Source organism: Aegilops tauschii, chromosome 7 (assembly GCF_002575655.3).
Source record: "Aegilops tauschii subsp. strangulata cultivar AL8/78 chromosome 7, Aet v6.0, whole genome shotgun sequence".
NCBI lineage: Eukaryota > Viridiplantae > Streptophyta > Magnoliopsida > Poales > Poaceae > Aegilops > Aegilops tauschii.
In genome coordinates this window covers 258,818,498-258,837,781 of record NC_053041.3, presented here as the reverse complement: position 1 = coordinate 258,837,781, position 19,284 = coordinate 258,818,498, and the positions used below count along the sequence as shown (strand labels likewise).

Sequence of the window (19,284 nt, the reverse complement as noted above, 5' to 3'; positions counted from 1 at the left end):
GGTAAAGTTGCCGGATTGAAGGGCCAGGGGCTATCTAAAGCAGCTAGAGAAATGCAAGTTAATCTGTTTTACAAGCTACACCTACATTCACTATGAGTTGTTTTCACCTCACGAAGAAGATGTGCCGGAACCTGACTTCTATCTCTTCAAAATTCTGGTGGGGGTCAACGACTGATGAGCGGAAAGTGCATTGGATAGCGTGGGACAAAATGTGTATAGCGAAGCGAGATGGTGGGATGGGCTTTAGAGATCTAAAAGCGTTTAATCAAGCTTTACTGGCCAAGCAGGCTTGGAGGATTGTCCAACACCCGGAGTCTTTATGTGCAAGGGTTCTTAAGGCTAGGTACTTCCCTGATGGTTCAATAATGAATGCAACGTGCCCATCTGGTGCTTCGTACACTTTTAGAAGCATTATGCATGGACGTGAACTCCTACGACAAGGGTCTATTTGGCGCATTGGCAGTGGTGCAAGTGTAAATATTCATCATGACCCATGGATCCCAAGACAAGGAAGTCTGACACCACTGGGTGCAGATTACGTGCATGGGATAACCAAGGTTCGTGATTTGATGCTGTAGTCTGGGAGAGCTTGGGACACACATAATTGACAACATGTTTTCCGCTGATGATGCCACGGATATTAAGCAAATAGCGATTGGTGGTCCGGAGATGGATGATTATTTAGCATGGAATCATACTAAGAACGGACAATTTACGGTCCGGTCTGCTTATCACCTGAAGATGGCCATGAATAGGGCGAAATCTGGACAGCCAGAATCGTCACTTTCGGTGGCGCGACACAAAGGATGGCCCGGGCTATGGGATACAAGTGCTCCGAACAAGGCAAAAATTCATGTTTGGAGGCTGATTAGGAATGGGCTGGCTGTTGGCTCGGAGTTGCATAGACGTCGGATCAAACCTGGCATTTTCTGTCCGGTGTGCGGCAGGAAGGAGACGGTCTTTCACAGATTTTGGAGCTGCCCACATTCAGTGCTATTCTGGAGGCAACTACGCTCGGAAAAGGGAATTCCGGTGGCGATCCCACCGGTCCACATCGATTCCCAGAGCGCGGTGGCGAGATGGCTGTTGGGTTGGTTCGGATGCACAGGAGGAGGAGAAGGAGCTAATGGTTCAAGCAACATACGGACTTTGGCTAGCCCGGAATGAAACACGACAAGGGACGAAGATCTCTGAACCACATGAAATAATAAACTCGGTGTTGTTGTATGTCAATGAATGGAAGGCGTTTCATGGAAGGAAAGAAAAGCTGCAGAAGCCGGAGATCAAGGAAAGATGGGTGCCACCGGAGGAGGGTTGGGTTAAAGGCAAATTTTGATGGAGCTGTTTACAAACAAGGAGCAATGTGTGGTGTAGGTGCTGTCCTACGGGATCATTCAGGAGCTTTTAGAGCTGCTACTTGTCATCTGTTTGATGGAATTGCCGATCCGAAGGTTGCTGAAATTTATGCTTGCAAACGAGCTCTACAGGTGGCGGCCGAACTCAACACATCCAAGCTGCTGTTGGAGACGGACTGTGCTAATCTAGCAAAGATGTTGTGTGCGCAAGAGAAAACCCTCTCTGCAGTTGGACCCCTGCTGGAGGAGATCAAGGAGAGGATGAAAATGTTCTAAGAAGTGAAAGTGTCTTGGGTAAGGCGTAGTGCTAACGCTGCCGCAGATAAGTTAGCTAAAGTAGGGTTAAGTGATGGACTATGTAAGGTTTGGTTTGTTGTTCCCCCAGATTGTATTCTGGGCATTGTGTCGGACGAGATTTCTAATTTCTTTTAATTAGTCAATAAAGCGACAGTAGTTGATCCTAAAAAAAAAGCTACCTTCCTCTTCTTTTTTTCTCTTTCGGATCGGAGGACGGAGCCTTCAAACACATGCACGGATGTATTTCACCTATTGTACATGACTAGTTGCAAAAAAATATTATACGTCGGTACCTGTGCGCACATGCATTCCCTCCCATCGATCGATGGTAGCTAAATAAATGCATTTCAATCTAGTAAGAACCTATGCATGTTAGTCCATTGAAAAGAAAAATTGCGACGTTCTCCGGGCCAGAACAAAGCCAAACTGCAGAACTTGTGTCTTGCTGATTGTAGCCTTGGGGGATGAGTAATATAAGTTTCATTCGCAAAAAAAAAACGTTGGTTGAACGAGGCAAATTAAAACAAATAGTGAAAAAACTTCATAAAATTTACGCATAAATTGTGCTTTTTATAACATGCAAGAATGCACATATAATAATTGAAAGAAAATAAAATAGAACTAAAACTAAACCAAAATTTGCACCTAATTTACAAAGAAATTGCACTAATATGCAAGAATAAGTATATAATAGTGTAATTACCGATAAAATAAGTTTTCTCATAGGGAATGAATTAGTGGCGTTGGTATTGCCCCTTAAATAAATAAATAAATAAAATAATATATTTTTCTAAGGAAAGATGAATTAGTGATATTGGTATGATCGTTTAAGACGAAACAAAATGAGAAAAAGTAATGAAAAAATGTGCACAAAATTTACAAAAAAATAAGTTTTTTTATAATATATATGAATAAGTGTATAATAGTGCAATTTCCTTGAAAAGGAAGTTTCCTAAGAAGAAATAGATTAATGGCTTGGTATTACTGTTAAAGAATAAAGAAAAGAAAATAAAAACTAAACAAAATCAAAATAATGAAGTTTTTCTAAGGAAGAATGAATTAGTGACATTGTTATTACCCTTCCATAAGAAAGAAAATGAAAAAAAATGCACATAAATTGCACTTTTCATACTATGCAAGAGTAAACTTATAATACTGAATTTTTTGCCAAAATAAAGTTTCCTAAGGAGGAATAAATTAGTGACATTGGTATTGCCGTTTTAGAAGAAAGAAAAAGAAAAAAAAGAAATGACAAGATGTGCACAAAAAATGCGCTTTTTTTAAATGTTGAGGATATCGCTTATCGTTATCGTCTCGGTCAGCTAGGGGTTAGAGATTAATCGAAAGTCGGCCGATTAATCGATTTTATCGATCAACAATTAATTGGATTTTTTGTTGCAAATCTCAGGTTTCCAACACTAAAATACGCTGTATTCAACACCAAAACAATATTTGACATAAGTGTTACCTTGCTTCCTAGCCTTTGAATCCTCGTAAAATGACAAACAAAATAGGACAACAATACATATTGTGTAACAAGGTCCACAAAACATAAGTAAACATAGTTTTTGCAAACATAGTGCTATGAATAGGTCTGATTTATCAGTAGATTCCCGATAAATCGCTTGTCAGAGCGATAAATCGGTCCAAAAGATAAACGGTGAAGATAAGGCATTATCTTATCGGTCAACACCCCCCCCCCCAATTAGCGATAAATCGGAAGATTAATCGCTGAATCGGAAGATTTCTTGAACAGTGATTTATAAAATGTAAGAATAAATGTATAATAGTGCAATTTCTGTAAAAGGGAAGTTTCCTAAAAAGAAATAGATTAATGGCTTGGTATTACCCTTGAAGAATAAAGGAAATAAAATAAAACTAAAACTAAATCAAAATAAAGAAGATTTTGCAAGGAAGAATGAATTAGTGGCATTGTTATTACCCTTCCAGAAGAAAGAAAATGAAAAAAAAAATTGCACATGGTTTACACATAAATTGCACGTTTCATAATATGCAAGAATAAACTTATAATACTGATTTTTTCCCCAAAAGAAAGTTTCCTAAGGAAGAATGAATTAGTGACATTGGTATTATCGTTTAAGAAGAAAGAAAATGAAAACAGGTAATGAAAAAATGTGCATCAAATGTACACAAAAAATTATGTGTTTTATAATATGTAAGAATAAGTGTATAATATGCAATTTCCGTAAAAAAGAAGTTTCCTAATAAAAAATAGATTAATGGCTTAGTATTACCCTTAAAGAATAAAGAAAATAAAATAGAAACTAAACCAAAATCAAAATAACGAAGTTTTTCTAAGAAAGAATGAATTAGTGGCATTGTTATTACCCTTCCAGAAGAAAGAAATGAAAAAAATACACACATAAATTACACTTTTCATAATATGCGAGAACAAACTTATAGTGATACTGAAATTTTCTCCAAAAGAAAGTTTTCTAAGGAACAATGAATTAGTGACATTGGTATTACCGTTTAAGGAGAAAGGAAATGAAAAAAGGAAGTGACAAGATGTGCACAAAATTTACACAAAAATTATGTTTTTTATAAAATGTAAGAATAAGTGTATAATAGTGCAATTTCCGTAAAAATGAAGTTTCCTAAGAAAGAAATAGATTAATGACTTGGTATTACCCTTAAAGAATAACGAAAATAAAATAAAAACTAAAAAATAATCAAAATAATGAAGTTTTTATAAGGAAGAATAAATTAGTGGCATTGTTATTACCCTTCCGGAAGAAAGAAAATGAAAAAAATGCACAGAATTTACACATAAATTGCACTTTTCATAATATGGGAGAATAAACTAATAATACTGAAATTTTCGCCAAAAGAAAGTTTTCTAAGGAACAATGAATTAGTGACATTGGTATTACCGTTTAAGAAGAAAGGAAATGGAAAAAAAAGGAAGTGACAAGATGTGCACAAAATTTACACAAAAATTACACATTTTTATAAAATGTAAGAATAAGTGTATAATAGTGCAATTTCCGTAAAAAGGAAGTTTCCTAAGAAAGAAATAGATTAATGGCTTGGTATTACCCTTAAAGAATAACGAAAATAAAATAAAAACTAAAAATAATCAAAATAATGAAGTTTTTATAAGGAAGAATAAATTAGTGGCATTGTTGTTACCCTTCCGGAAGAAAGAAAATGCACAAAATTTACACATAAATTGCACTTTTCATAATATGGAAGAATAAACTAATAATACTGAAATTTTCGCCAAAAGAAAGTAGTAAGAAAGAATTAAAGAAGAAAGACAATAGACTAAAAGCTAAAACTAAGTAAGAATAATGAATTTTCATAGTTTATTATATTTTACACTTATTTGTATAATACTTGTGTCTATACATTCATATAAAAACAAACCGAGCAAAAAAATGAAAAGCAAAACCGAAAACACATGCAAATGTCAAAAATTAATTTGAACCATATCTCATATCCATGGTTCGTCCCAGTCTCACACATATGCACGCACACAACCTCTGTTTGTAAAGCGTCGCTTAAGCATCAGAGCGCCCTCTAGGCTTAAGGCGTCAAACTTGCCTTAGGCAGGTGTCTAAGGCGTCCGCCTTAGACATTAGAGCGTCTGAAGCGCCCGCTTAGGCGTCCTGGTTGGCGCTTCAGTGTAGAGCAGACGCTTTAGACTAGCCAGGCAGGGGCAAGAAATTTCAAGCGGGAAAACTAGACTGGGTGGGAACACAAGGGCGGAAAAACTGGGTCACATGTGAAACAGTTACAGGAGGGGGAAGAAAGAGAGAGAATCAAAACCACAGAGCGTGCCAGGCTTTCTGCTCCCTCCTCTCTCCTCTGGTGGCAGCTTCCTCCTCTCCGGCCACAGCTCCTCCCCCTCCTCTCCAGCTGCAGCTCCTCCCCCCTCCTCTGGTGCAACCCTCTTCCACCAGGCCAACAGCACAAGGTATGGCTCCTGCCCTCTGCATTCTCTTTTGGGAGAAGAGCAAGCGCAAAGAGGGTGGAATGGATAGATCTTGTGTGGGCTCTATAACCAACAGCTTATGGTATATATGTCTCACTAAATGGTTCTCTAATCTACTGCCCATTAGGTTAGGATCAGTCTAAAGCATCGCCTCACTTTACGCTTTAGCGCTTAAGCGGTGAGGCGCCCCCAGCGTCTCGCTTCGCTTTACCGCTTTAAAAACATTGCACACAACACCACACCATAAAAAAATAACATGCAGAAAATGAAAAGATAAAAAAAGATGTTGCACGTATACATGGAGGCATGGCACTGCATGCAGCCATGCATACAGCTAGTCCAAAGCCTCTCACATGCATGCATAATCGTAGTAAAAAGAAAATCGACACCGATAAGAAAAGTCAACCGACTGTTATATAGCTAAACTGCAAAAAGCTACTGCATCACACGTCATCCTTAAGTGCAGTTTTTTTAAACTAAGTCAAAAGCTTTGACTCCATCTCATTAATAAAGAAGGGCTTGAAACACGGTTTGAACTTTGGAGGTCCGTTACTCCTCCACAAGTGGCACAAAAACGCAAAAAAAACTACTCTCGCGACATATGCTAGAACTCAATTTCTTTGCCCCGTCGATCATCCGGTTCTTAGCCTTGCGCCACAATATTAGAAAGGCATGTGAGATTTACCTTGGAAGACCCTCACATTCCTCTCCGTACACCCAGACCACCAACATGAAAAGAGTGGTTGTCGCCTTGCATCGGTGTCCAGCGTGAAGGACCATCCTCTCCCACCACTCGCATCCTGGTCCAAGAGTCTATCTCTAACTCGTCCATGCGAAGCTAATTCTTGATCCCCACACCGTGATGGTGAACTTACATTTGAAGAGCAAGTGTGCCGTCGTCTCAGGTTCTCTCTTACAAAGCTGATAGTTCACGGTTAGGCCACCGTATCTTCTGAAGCTCGTCGGCCGCCCACAGTCCACACCATGTTCTGAGCATGAGCCAAGCGAAAAATTTGCACTTTGGAGGGGCCCAGTTGTTCTACACGACGGTTCTCATGTTAGTCCAGGTGGCCCCGACAAACAGCGCCATGTAGGCCGAGACCCCGGAGGCGTGAACTGACATACAATGTCTTTGGAGTCCCCCAGTGAGTTGCATGTGCTGAATTTTCTCCCAAAGAACATGAAATTGTTGAAGGTGCAATACTGCAAAGCCATTCAAGATGCTACACATGTGATTATGCATAGCGTCCTACATGGTGCTGACCGGAACGACAAACGGCATGATGTGGTGGGTGGTCTGCGGTGTGAGGACTGACGTAACAAAATCAGCTCTCCCCATGGACATGATGAGTCTGCCCTACCATGGAACCAGGTGCTGAAAGTCGGTCATACCCCTGTTGGTGCATAGAGTTGAGATCTCATATGAGTACTTGCATCTTTCTCTCCTCGAAAACATGAACTAAAAGTGCAAGTCTATAACAATAATTTTCGTGACACCCACTAAAAGATTTGCAGGCACAAAAAGAACTCGTTGGTTTGCTGTTCACTTCCTCAAGCTGGTCAGTGCTCCCCAATTTCATAGTGTGAATTATTACATTCCGTTCAAACAAGTCTTTGTCCAAGACTTTCTCCATTAATATTTGGCTTATATGATATAAGTTCACTACTCCCTCCGCTTTAAATATGTCTCTTTAGTGATTTCAATATGAACTACATACAGATATATGTAAACGTATTTTAAAGTAGTCTATATTGGAATCTCTACGAACACTTACATTTAGGAACAGAGGTAGCACCAGTAAATGTTTTGGAAACAACAATTTCAGGCCACATAGATCACACATTCCCCACAAAAAGAAATCATATATTAATAAAACAATTCTTGGTAAGTCTTAACCTAATATGTTTTAGGTTAGGAGAAACGAAGGGAGCAAGGTGGATGGAACCGCAGAAGAAGCCCACCACACTACACCTATTCGTAACCAATATTTACAACACAGGGGCAAAAGCACATTGACATTGTAACCAATGCTATCCGTTGGGATCTACATAAAACATAGGACGGACCTTCGACCTTTCTTATGTACACCTTTGCATCCGTTGAGAGCTCTGCTTCACCTTCTAAAGCATAAGCACACACATGTTTTCATGCGCTTTGAGCTTCTTGGGTCACTGCCTTTTGAGCAGTTTATTAATCTACTAGTACCGCTGCTTATCACAGGCAGTACACGCATCCGCAGAAGAGGGATTCAGAAATGTGCAGCGCTCGCATGGCCAAGTATCATCAGAATGGTCCGAAGATGATCTGGACGGCTGCTTCTTCGCCACTTTGCCTTTAGCTCCTGCTTTCTTCGAGTTGGTGGCCTTGCTTGAGGTTGCAGCCTCTCCGGCACACTGGACATCCTCCAACCCATCTTCCAATGCTCGAACAAGGTTCTCAAAGTAATTCCGAGTTATACTGCAGCACAACATTAGCATATAAGCACATTACAATGGCCATCTATGAGCATGGAAACATGTTGCTCAGACAAAATGTCATTGCATAAATGCGTTGCACAGAGAACACTAATCAGAATTAGCATGACCAGTGAATCAGAGAAGCCTAGTTGATTCATCCATCCAAATGCCTTTCATGTACCACTATTTTGATGAATTTGGGCTCTCGCAATGTTATCTAATAGAATCAACAATTTCAAAGAGCATCAGCATCCTTAGCACCCAAAAAATTAGGTCGACACATCAGCCTTCTCCCACCATTCAACCCTATAAACTTCTTTTACAACATCTGCTAGCACCACCTGTAGTGCTAAGAATTTTAAATTATTTATCGTTTAAACTACACAAAAGTTAATCAAAAGTACTTTATTTAGCTTAGCGTGGGTGCTAGACTGCTAGCTTCTCTTTATCTGCACCTACTCTCCCAACCCTAAACAACGATGCTAGACAATTCCTCTCACTTTTACCATCTGTTTAGCACCAAGAGATGTGCATGCTAATCTAAACAGATATATTGGTTGCGCTTCTAGAATAAGCTGGGTAGGGGGTAGCTAATTCCAGCTTATTCTAGAAGCCAGCAAAAGAACTGGCCCTTAGTCAAGTTCAGTTCAACTTTCAAAGAGAGAATAAGCTCCGATGAGCAGAAGAGAAAACTAAAGGAAGAAGAACCAACATATATTAACTAGAATAACACAACGATGTGAAGACTGCAAGTCTGTAATACCTTGTCAGACCAGCAAGCTTCACACGGAATTCACCAAATTCAGCTGGTGAAGGATGATCTTCAGTAGTATCATGTTTTGAGAATGGCAAAAACGCTAGCAGGTCTTTCTCAGCACACTGATGGAGACGTTCCAAACCAGACTCAGCTTCACCTGTGAACATTTAGGGTTACAGAAGTTCTAAGATTTTTGCAAGCATGTGAAAAACCTTCAGAATTATGGACGACTTTCGTAAATGCACAGAAATAGCAACCTTGCAGATACTCAAAAAATCCACTCTTGACCTTATCCTCGAGATAATAGCCATACGCATACGTCCATTGGAGCACTCGCCTGCATTCTATAATCTGTAATGCAGTGTAGTGATGCATCATCAGATATAAGAAGATTTGCTGAGTACATAGTGTCAAAAGTCTGTTTGACCATAACATAAAACTATGACATCAAACCTGTGACCAAGCTTCAATAATGAACTTCAGTTGTGTCTCCGGTATTCCATAAATCTCAGTTAACTTTGCAAGCTTTAGCACACAAGAGAAACAAAATTTGCGTTACATAAAAGAGCAAATCAGGAAAGAACAAACAGAAAAACTCAGATCTAGAGCACTAAAGGCAGTGCCAATAACATAATGTAGATCCTTACTTGTTCCTTTTCCGCCTTTTGCAGATCTGCTATTGCCTTTTGCCTCGACTGTCAATAGACACATCAGCACCACAGAAACTTAATATAGTTGAAAAAAGACTTCATCTAACCATTCATCATAGACATGCCCAACAGATTAAAAAAAATGTTTGCCAACTGGTCAGGTAATACACACGACAATGCAAGTTGAAAAAATATTTGGTTTTATTGGGACTTGGGTTAGTGCTCCAACCAAGTATAATCATGGACACAATACTTACTCATCAGAAGAAGCTCACGAAAAGGACAAGCCTCAACGAAGCTAAAGAGATGGTCCTGAGAAGATGCTAACAGCTGAAGGGTGTTGGTTGTTTTTCAAGAGAGTTAGGGCAGTTGTCTGTATTTGACATGGTTCTTTCATAAGATGACCTTTTTACCAGCCTAATTTGTTTAGGATGTCTGATGAAACAAGGTTGCAAGAGTTACAACTTTGGTAATACTCCCTCCACCCAAAAAATGTAAGGTGTTTGACTTTTCAGACCCTAAAGCATGATTATGTGACTGATTTTCAATTGTGATATTCCTAAAAACTGTAATTTGTGAGACTAAGTGTTCCAGAAACTTTTGGACATATTGGTAGCTAAAATCTTAGAACCTTAACTGCATTTGTAGAATGATATGCCTACTTTTTTCTGTACAGAGAAATTATCAAGTACGGTGATGCCAGAGTCTGTCTCCCATCTAGTATCTCATTTTTTGTCTTCTTTGGTTAGATTACTGCACCGACAGCTGTAGCTGCGGCTTTGTAATGTAGCTGAATAGCACATTCTAAAATGCATGGGTAACGCAATAGTTGTCCAGATAGGTGAGGAGGTTAGAAAACATAAAGGTAACTCATGACCATGAGAGTAATGCAAGCCGCATTTGTGGATAATGCAATACTTGTCCAGGTACGTGAGACGGGTAAAAGATATAGAGGTAACTCATGAGCAGGAGAATAATGCAAGCTGCATGTGTGGTAATCATAGAAACAGAGAAACTCATAGACACCAAACTTAAGTATCTTGAACATACTGTCTGATTAGATGCCCAGCGTTCATAGTAGTGCATATATCTCTCAAGTGAGTGTTTAGCCCTTTCCCTCCTTGCTTCAGCCTCATCATACTGCAACATAACTAATTAGGTTAAGGAAGAGAAATAAACAATACAGAGAACCACACAGGGCCATAAAAATAGGGTACAGATACATAGTCGAAAAAACGTACAACTCCCTCTTTCTTTGCCGATTCATAGCGATTGCAAGCATAAAAGCCACCAGTCCTCTCGCCATGTTCTATCCATGAACCCAGACATAACCTAAAATGTTTGAAGAAAATCAAATGACAAGCATGAAAACATGATAAACTGTAAATCTCAACGCCTTTCATCAAGAATGGGCAGTGAAATATACCAGCAAAACTCAAATTTGCAAGGAGGTGTGCAAGTCATATGCATGCATCCCTGGTTCTTCTCTATCGGTCGTTGGCATTTTGGACAGGGCTTAGAATTAGCCAGTATCCTGAAAATGAGCACCCATGACATGTTAAGCCAGCTGATATGATTTAAAGCAACATAAATACTCATTAGCGCACTTATGGGCTAACTCCCATTCATCATGTTGATACACCAACCAATTTAATGGTATATGCTCCTGCTATTACTAACATATATAGCAGTATCTTCACTTGTGCCTCTATTGCTCAGTTCAGATTTTTCAAATAAATGGCAGAACACGTCGATTGAATAAATGAACGAATGAACCGCTTCCAAGTGTCCACTAACAAAAAAACAAAGTAGGCAACCAGAAACCACTGAGGCCCTGTTTGGTTTTTTAAATTATTAGGTAAGAAAATGGAAAATGTGAACAGATCATGTATCAACCAACCTGCCCTACAGTCCACACAAAATCAGGAAACTGCTTACATAATAATCTATTTATCTGAACTGGCCACTAGCAGCGCAAACATAGTATTTGAGGTGAAGGATAAGAACACATCAAATATTACTATACTGAGCAAGTAACCAACCAGTTCATATTTTCAGATTCAGCGCTGTTCTTCAGAATCCACTTAGAAACAGTATCACAGTTCACTGGTCTGTGAGCTTCTTCTGTGCACTGGAAACATAGAACGAGCATTAGTGAATCCAAGCATGTATTATCACTAGAACCAATAAAAGATTCGCTAGGAAAAACAGAAGCAACAGGTTGATAGGAAAATGGAAGCAGTAGCACTCACATTCCAGCAAAATCGGAATGTGCAGTTACATGAGACATCATAGTTTACATCACTAACAAATTCCACTGCACATGTACAGTCAGGAGCTGGACACCATTTCGTCTGCACAAAATAATTAAGATTACATAAATGTGTAACATAAAAAGTACATAATATCAGAATTGCTAATGTACCTGCAAGTATAAAGTATAAACAAGATAGTCCCCCAAATAATTGTAAGAACAACTTACCTTCTTGCGACTTTCCACATATGCACGCAAGGCAAATCGTGCGTACTTCTCTTTATCTTCGTGTTTGCCTAATTTATTTATCATGCCTTGAAGAACAATAGCACTGCACGATGGATCAGGGCATCGCAATGACAAACATCCCGGACCCTGACTTACAGCAGCGCTGATATAACCTACAAATTTTAACTTAATTATCAGAAGTTACATAACAAAGACTGAAACGGAGAGATAAGTGTGAAACAGGAGAGTTGAATAGTACTCCCTCCGTTCCAAATTACTCGTCGCATAAATGGATGTATCTAGAACTAAAATACATCTAGATACATCCATACCTGCGACAAGTAATTTGGAACGGAGGGAGTAGCATCATAGGACCAAAAATTAACTGACATTAACATTGCACGCACGTGAAAGATCTTGTGTGCTGTTGAAACCTTTAAATCTTAACCTTCACAGCAGGATATATCACCAAACTGTGCCTAATGCATATCTATCTAAAACAAAAGGATGCAAAGTAGAATACTTCGAACCTTCAGGTTCTTTAAAGAAAATCAAAAGTAATCCTTTTATGTCCTACTCATAATATCATCATGTCTTAAGCACAGACACATGTCAAACATTACTCAAATCACAGCCACCAAAACAAAATAAATTTGGGAAAGCCAACAAGGCGAAATTAAATAATTTTGTAGTAAGTGTGCTATGCATGCTTACCTACAACTGCATGAAAGAACTGGTACTCAGAAAGTCAGAAGCAGGGAACAGACAGTAATGTGACAAGACGTTCAAGCACACACACACACACACACACACAGAGAGAGAGAGAGAGAGAGAGACCTTCCCAACATTCATGGCAATACAAATGAGCACAGCCCGCAGAACTCATCATATCTGAAGAGTACCCTTCAAAACATATTCCACAAGTTAGCTGCAACCAAAACAACTGTCAGAGGTTAGAAAATGGTATACATACATCCAGAGCCAATGGGGCATCATGACCCTGATCCGACATAGGAAACAGAAGTACCAATATTTTAACAAATAGTACATACCTTCCTCAAGTTATGAAAATCAGTTCCATTCATAAGTAAGCCAACAATACCACGGACTTTGTCTTCATCAGAAAACCATTCATCACTCACCTTGCTGATGTCCCTGAATAAAGAACTAAAACGTATCAACAGAGAACAAGTACAAATAAACAACATTACTTCCAAATAGTACCAAAAGATCCAACTCTTCAATTTCCAACCACCAAGCAAGAAAAGTGTGCGCATTGCCTTAAGTAAAACTTTACAATCAAGGTGAAATGAGTAAATTCAAAGAACGTAAGCCACAAAAAAAAAATTAAAAAAAATCAATGTCTGGTGTTTAGAACTTTAGAGCCAAGATGTACAGATAAAAAGGCACAATTATAGGATTATTCTCGAGAGGATATTTTTGCAGGAACAGTTGCGGGCTCTATCTAAAACTACACTACAAATTTTTTAAATACCAATCAGGTGGTATGCTCGTAGAGCATCTCTAGAAGTGGTAGAAAGTTAGAAAGAGATTATAACCATAGAATATTATGTTTAGATGTGACATACGCAGTTGAGTAGCCTGTGTATTGCAGAGCACAATCCAAATATTACTAAGAGTTACTGGACTGAGATAACAAACTGACCATTTATAGTGGTGAAGAAGGACAGATGCTTCTTCCCTTGGAATCATCAGTAATGCAGATACCTCGCTTATATCTTCCTCTTGGCGTTCAGATATATCCTTTTCGGTTAAAACAATGTATCTCTGTAGATAGCAGGAACAAAAATTCTTTTAGAGAACTCAAGCATATAGAATGAAGCAATATGACATGGAAGAGTAATGCAACAGGGGAACGCAATGCCAGCTTTTAATAAATCATGTAAAGAAAGAACAGCTTAATTTTCCAGAAAAAACACAGTATCCAACTGGTTCTCCAGCTCAGGACAGAAAGTTATCGAATCAGCATCCTATTATCAAGCATCTAAAGGTTAACATATATCATGAATTCGTACAGCTATTGGATGTGCCCAAGCATAACTCTTGCCTGCTGAACACTAGGCAGAGCCCGTAGAAGCAGTGCGTCCCTGATCAAGCTATAATCATCCATTACATAGACAGAACGAGCAAACTACAGAAATAGACAGAGCTACAAGCCTGCAACCCATCTCACTGCTTACTAATGACAAATCTGATCCACTAACTGATATGGTATTCACCAATCATATCACAAGTAAATCAAGCATTATCTCGTGCATCATTTGTGTTTCATCATCAATTTGCAACAGAACAGTATCACAAGTAAATCAAGCATTATCCCGTGCATCATTTGGGTTTAATCATCAATTTGCAACAGAACAGCGACTGTTGGAACTGAATCCCTCGGCTCCCTCCCTCCCCTCCCTCTCCCTCCCTCTCTCTCTCTCTCTCTCCCTCTCTTTCTCTCCCTCCCTCTCTCCCTCTCTCAGTTGTTTCTCACAACACGCACAAGTACACAAGTACTACGATCTGTTTGGTGATTTGCTGCCTCGCACAGCCAAAGCCTGTTTCCTTCTTTTCTTTTGGTGATGTGATTGCTGCAGCTGGCTAAGCTTTCCCCCTTATCTATAAGGACGGAGGGAGTAGTACAGAACCAACTTAGTGGCTTTGTTACAGCCCAAGACTTCTTGCCTTGACCCACTGAATTGTAGACAAGAACTTGACTCGCTATCTTACTCCTTATTAAGGAAAAGACTTGACTCATTGACTAACTAAAAGCGACAGCTACAAGCAGGCCAAGCCAGCTCTAACAAAGGCTAACAGTTTGGCAATGAACATCAATGCTCCTTGAAAAATCACCCACATTCAAATGGCAAATCTCATTAATCGTCACACCCCGCAAGGGCATCTAACCCCTTTAGTTTTAGCAACCGTTCTCCCAAGAGAACCGCTCCATTCAGCATCAGGCAACAGGCCACCGCTCACCGCTAAAGCAGCCAAGAACTAACCAAGAACTGTTCACCTTTCCGAATGGATGTGTTTTTTTAACCCGTCTGGTCTCAAACCCTAACAATCCCCAAAAAGGCGAAAGCACCACGGAAGCAAGGGCCCGATCTGTGCGGCCATATGGATTGATTCACCGGCTCACCTGCTCGCGCGTGGAGACGGCCTCGTCGCTCCCCTCGGCCTCCCGGCCCTCGTAGTCTCCAGCCGATACATCCTCGTCGCCGGAGGCGCCGCCGCCGCCGCTGGCGTCCCCGTCGTCGCCCTCACCCTCGTCGCTGTAGTAGTAGTAGTCCTCGTCGTCCACCATCTCCTCGTCGCTGGCGACGGGCATCTCGGAGTCGGAGTCCATTGCGCTTGCCAAGTCCGATGATCGGCGGATCCGGCAGGGGCGCGAAGGGGTAGGAGGTAGGGTTCCGGCGAGGTGGGCGGGGCGGGGGTAGGAGGCGGTGAGGAAGATGTGCGAGGCGAGACCGATGGAGTTGCGTGGGCGAGTCGGCAGCGGTACCGTGGTGGTGGTGGGTTTTTTAATTAGTCTTTTCGGGTTTTCCGAAGGGCCGGAGCCGGAGAGTATTGCAACTAGTACGGTCACTCTGTCTTTGTGTCGGTATCGGAGTAGTATGCGTTTCGATCGTAACTCTTGTAAGATTTATCCGTTTGTCTAATTCATATCTAGATGTTTTTTAAGGATGTCACATTTAAACTCCCATAAATAACACAGCAATAAGGACTAAAAAATCTGGGATAAAAAAATAGACCACAAACATAGTGGATACAAGGTTAGATATAACATAATTATTTCACATCTAGATGTGTTCTAGACAGACCCAAAGTTTATTGCCACTGCAAACGAAAGATTGAGTTCTTGTTATGATGCTTTCATAGCTGAAGCAATAACAGTTAGATTCGAACTGAACTTGGTATGTATGGTCGGTTGCAGCAAGATTGAAGTGGCCTCGGATAATGAAGGGGTTGTCAATGTTCTTAATGAAGGTGGCTCGAATTCAGTAGCAAGTGCCATTATTGATGACTGTTTCTTCATGAAGTTAGATTTTAATCATGTCTTATTTGAACATTGTAATAGAGATTGTAATTAGGCTGCTCATGAGCTAGCTAAATTAGCTAAGAGCATCTCCACTTGTTCGGCACCACAAGGGCTAGAAAAAGCGCCGCCCTGGGGGCGCGCCGGCTGAAATATCGGCTTGGGGGCGATCTGTTTCCCAGCCGCCGCCCCCAGCCGCCGATTTCGGCCCACTTTCGGCACAAATTAGCCCACTTTTCAGCCCATTTTCGGTGTAAATTGGCCCACTATAGACGCAAATTGACCAATTTATTTCGGTCCGTATTCGGCGTGCTTCGGCACAAATTGAACAGAAGCTCCTCTCCAAGAAAGATTCGAGTTTCCCTGCCTCCCGCCGGCGTTGTCGTCGGTCCGCCTCGTCTCTCGTGGCCTTAGGGCCATGGGGGCGCGGTGGATCCCGACCCTTGCCGACGGGAGGGCTCAATTTTTAGATGGTTTTTTGAGTTTTGTTAGGGTTTGTGTCCTGCTCAGGAAGGCGAGACGGCGGCGGCTCCCTGAAGATGGAATAATGTCCTCCCCGTCTAGCCCCCATCCCGGTGGTGCGTCTAGCATCCTCGGTGGGCGTGTGGAGGTGTGTCTCCGGCGGATCTATCTTTGGTGGATCTGCTCAGATTTGGTTGTCGTTCGTCTACGTTCGTCTGTTTTCAGGTTGGATCCTTCCGATCTACGCTACACTTCATCAGCGGTGGTTGTTGTTCTGATGCGTTGGTCCTATGGGGCCTTAGCACGATGACTTCCCGGCTATCTACTACAAAAAGTTATGTCCGGCTCCGGCGAGGGAGGGGCGATGACGGCGGCGCGCCTTCGGCTCGCTTCAGTGCTTGTAGTCGTCGCTAGGTGGCCTACGAATCTGGATGTAATTTTTTATTATTTTAGGTGTTCGTTGTACTGCCATGATTGAAAATGAATAGTTCAGAAGTTTTCTCGCAAAAAAAATTGAACAAAAGCTATTTTTATCACATAAAAATCAAATAGTTCAATACAAATTATATAGTTCAACAAATAAAAACTCATATTTCATCACACGTCGAGCTAGGCGTTGCCCTTGGGCCTCCATAGGTGCTCCACCAGATCCTGCTGCAGTTGTTGATGCACCTGTGGGTCTCAGATCTCCTTACGCATATTGAGGAAGGCGGTCCAGGTTGCCGGTAGCTGGTGATCAACTTGGGCAAGAGGACCCTGCCTGTAATATGGTTCGGTGTCAAATACTGGCTCTTCCTGCTCGCTCTCAATGATCATGTTGTGCAAGATGACACAGCAAGTCATGATCTCTCACATTTGATCTTTCGACCAGGTCTGAGCAGGGTACCGGACAACAGTAAATCGAGATTGGAGCACACCAAATGCCCGCTCGACATCCTTCCTGCAAGCCTCCTGAACCTTCGCAAAGTGGGAGTTCCTGCCTCCTAACACAGGGTTTGAAATAGTCTTCACAAATGTGGACCATCTTGGATAGATGCCATCTGCTAGGTAGTATCCCTTGTTGTAATGCCGCCCATTGACCTCGAAGTTCACCAGAGGAGAATGACCTTCAACAAGCTTGGCAAAGACAGGGGAGCACTGCAGTACGTTGATGTCATTGTGAGTTCCTGGCATACGAAAGGAGTGCCAAATCCAGAGGTCGTGTGTGGCCACTGCCTCAAGTACCACACTACAACCGCCTTTGGCACCTTTGTACATCCCATGCCAAGCAAATGGACAGTTCTTCCATTTCCAATGCATGCAGTCGATGCTTCCAAGCATCCCAGGAAATCCTCTTGCTGCATTATGTGCTAGGATCCGAGTTGTGTCTTCAACATTGGGTGATCGCAAGTATTGCGGTCCAAACACTGCCACCACTGCCCTGCAGAACTTGTAGAAACACTCAATGGTCGTGGACTCGGCCATGCGCCCATAGTTGTCCAGTGAATCACTGGGAGCTCCGTATGCAAGCATCCTCATAGTTGCCGTGCACTTCTGGAGTGAGGTGAATCCAAGTGTGCCGGTGCAATCCTTCTTGCATTTGAAGTAGCTGTCGAACTCCCTGATGGAATTCACAATCATGAGGAAGAGCTTTCGGCTCATCCGATAACGGCGCCAAAATACTTTGTCGCCGTGCAGTGGAGCGTCTAAGAAGTAGGCGGAGTAGAGCAAGCAATAGCCTTCTAGTCGATGTCGGTTCTTTGCCTTCATCCGGCCCGGCGCCGAGCCACCTCGCCGAGGCTTTGCATTGCTCGCTAGCAGGTTGGCCAGGGCGGTGAGGACCATGAGATGCTCTTCGTCCTGGGCGTCAGCTTCGGCTTCCTCCTCCAGCAGCGCCGCGAGCGCCTCCTCGTCGTCCGAGTCCATCGCCGAGTAGACAAATCGTCGAACACCTGGCGGGCGTGGTAGACACGCAGCCGCCGGTATCCCGCCCTGCGCGCCCAGAGCGCCGGAAAGCTCACCCAGGGACAGGGTGGAGGATGGCGCGGCGAAACCCTCTCTCTTTTCTGGCGAGCGAATGGCCTGTCTAGCGGCGATGGGGGTGGACGGCACCGGGATCAGCAAGGCGGCGGGAGCCGGTGCGCGCAGGGGGCGAATATGGACGTCCAAGATGCGTTTTCGCCTGACAGAAGTGGCCCAGACGCGTTTTCCATTCCGCCGGAGCCCCCAGGCGCCCCCAGTGCGCTGGGTTCGGCCTGGGATCGCCGGGCCCAAAAATGGGCCGAGCCGGCGGATTTCGGCGTCCTGGGACGCGACTGGGTGATTTTTTCGGCGCCAGCGCTAAAAAATTCACCCTAGGGGGCCTGTTGGGGGCGCGAGTGGAGATGCTCTCAGTACTCTACACCTAGTGTCTGGATGGATTCGCCACCAGATGAGCTGTTCTCCTTCCTTGTAAGTGATACGATCGTTTTGATGGAATAAAGGAAGATATTAATTATCAAAAAAAATTCTGTAAGATTAAGATTTCTTGTATAACTCTGGAATTTTAAGATTTCTCACTTCAGTTACATGTGAGTTTGGAATGTGATTTCACAACCCTTTATAACAAACCTTTTGTTATAGAAACATTTGCAAATGCAGGTTCTGTGATAGAATTGTTATTTCCGTCTTGACTTTTTTGAAACATGTGAGTGTCGTTGTGAAAGAACTTCTGCAACATAGATAATGTTGCAGGAAAAAACCATCTTAACCTTTTTGCAGCATGGATGTTGTTGCGGAAAGACTTTTACAACACAGATGATGTTGCAGAAAAATTGTAAAGGTGGCAGACGCGTCCTGATAC

General features: G+C 42.0%; 1 protein-coding gene across 1 annotated transcript; it reads right to left on the bottom strand.

Moving 5' to 3' along the window:
* Positions 1–7,453: 7,453 nt before the first annotated feature.
* Positions 7,454–15,577, bottom strand: LOC109780439 (probable E3 ubiquitin-protein ligase ARI8). The gene is made up of 15 exons (XM_020339026.4): positions 15,105–15,577; positions 13,623–13,744; positions 13,009–13,111; positions 12,794–12,884; positions 11,957–12,129; positions 11,727–11,828; positions 11,517–11,605; positions 10,901–11,008; positions 10,716–10,806; positions 10,525–10,614; positions 9,472–9,519; positions 9,278–9,349; positions 9,082–9,175; positions 8,831–8,981; positions 7,454–8,068 (listed from the first exon to the last, which is right to left on the bottom strand). The coding sequence occupies exons 1-15, from the start codon at positions 15,309–15,311 to the stop codon at positions 7,810–7,812; spliced, it is 1,800 nt and encodes a 599-aa protein (XP_020194615.1). The 5' UTR covers positions 15,312–15,577; the 3' UTR covers positions 7,454–7,809.
* Positions 15,578–19,284: the final 3,707 nt, after the last annotated feature.

Bases quoted from the DNA above. Each gene is read 5' to 3' on its own strand.
- LOC109780439 (XM_020339026.4), bottom strand. From the start codon at position 15,311: ATGGACTCCGACTCCGAGATGCCCGTCGCCAGCGACGAGGAGATGGTG. The intron at 12,130-12,793 runs GTCTCTCTCTCT...TAAAATTTGTAG, and splicing joins TTGCCATGAATGTTGGGAAG to GTTATATCAGCGCTGCTGTA. The intron at 8,982-9,081 runs GTTGCTATTTCT...AAATGTTCACAG, and splicing joins ATTTTTTGAGTATCTGCAAG to GTGAAGCTGAGTCTGGTTTG.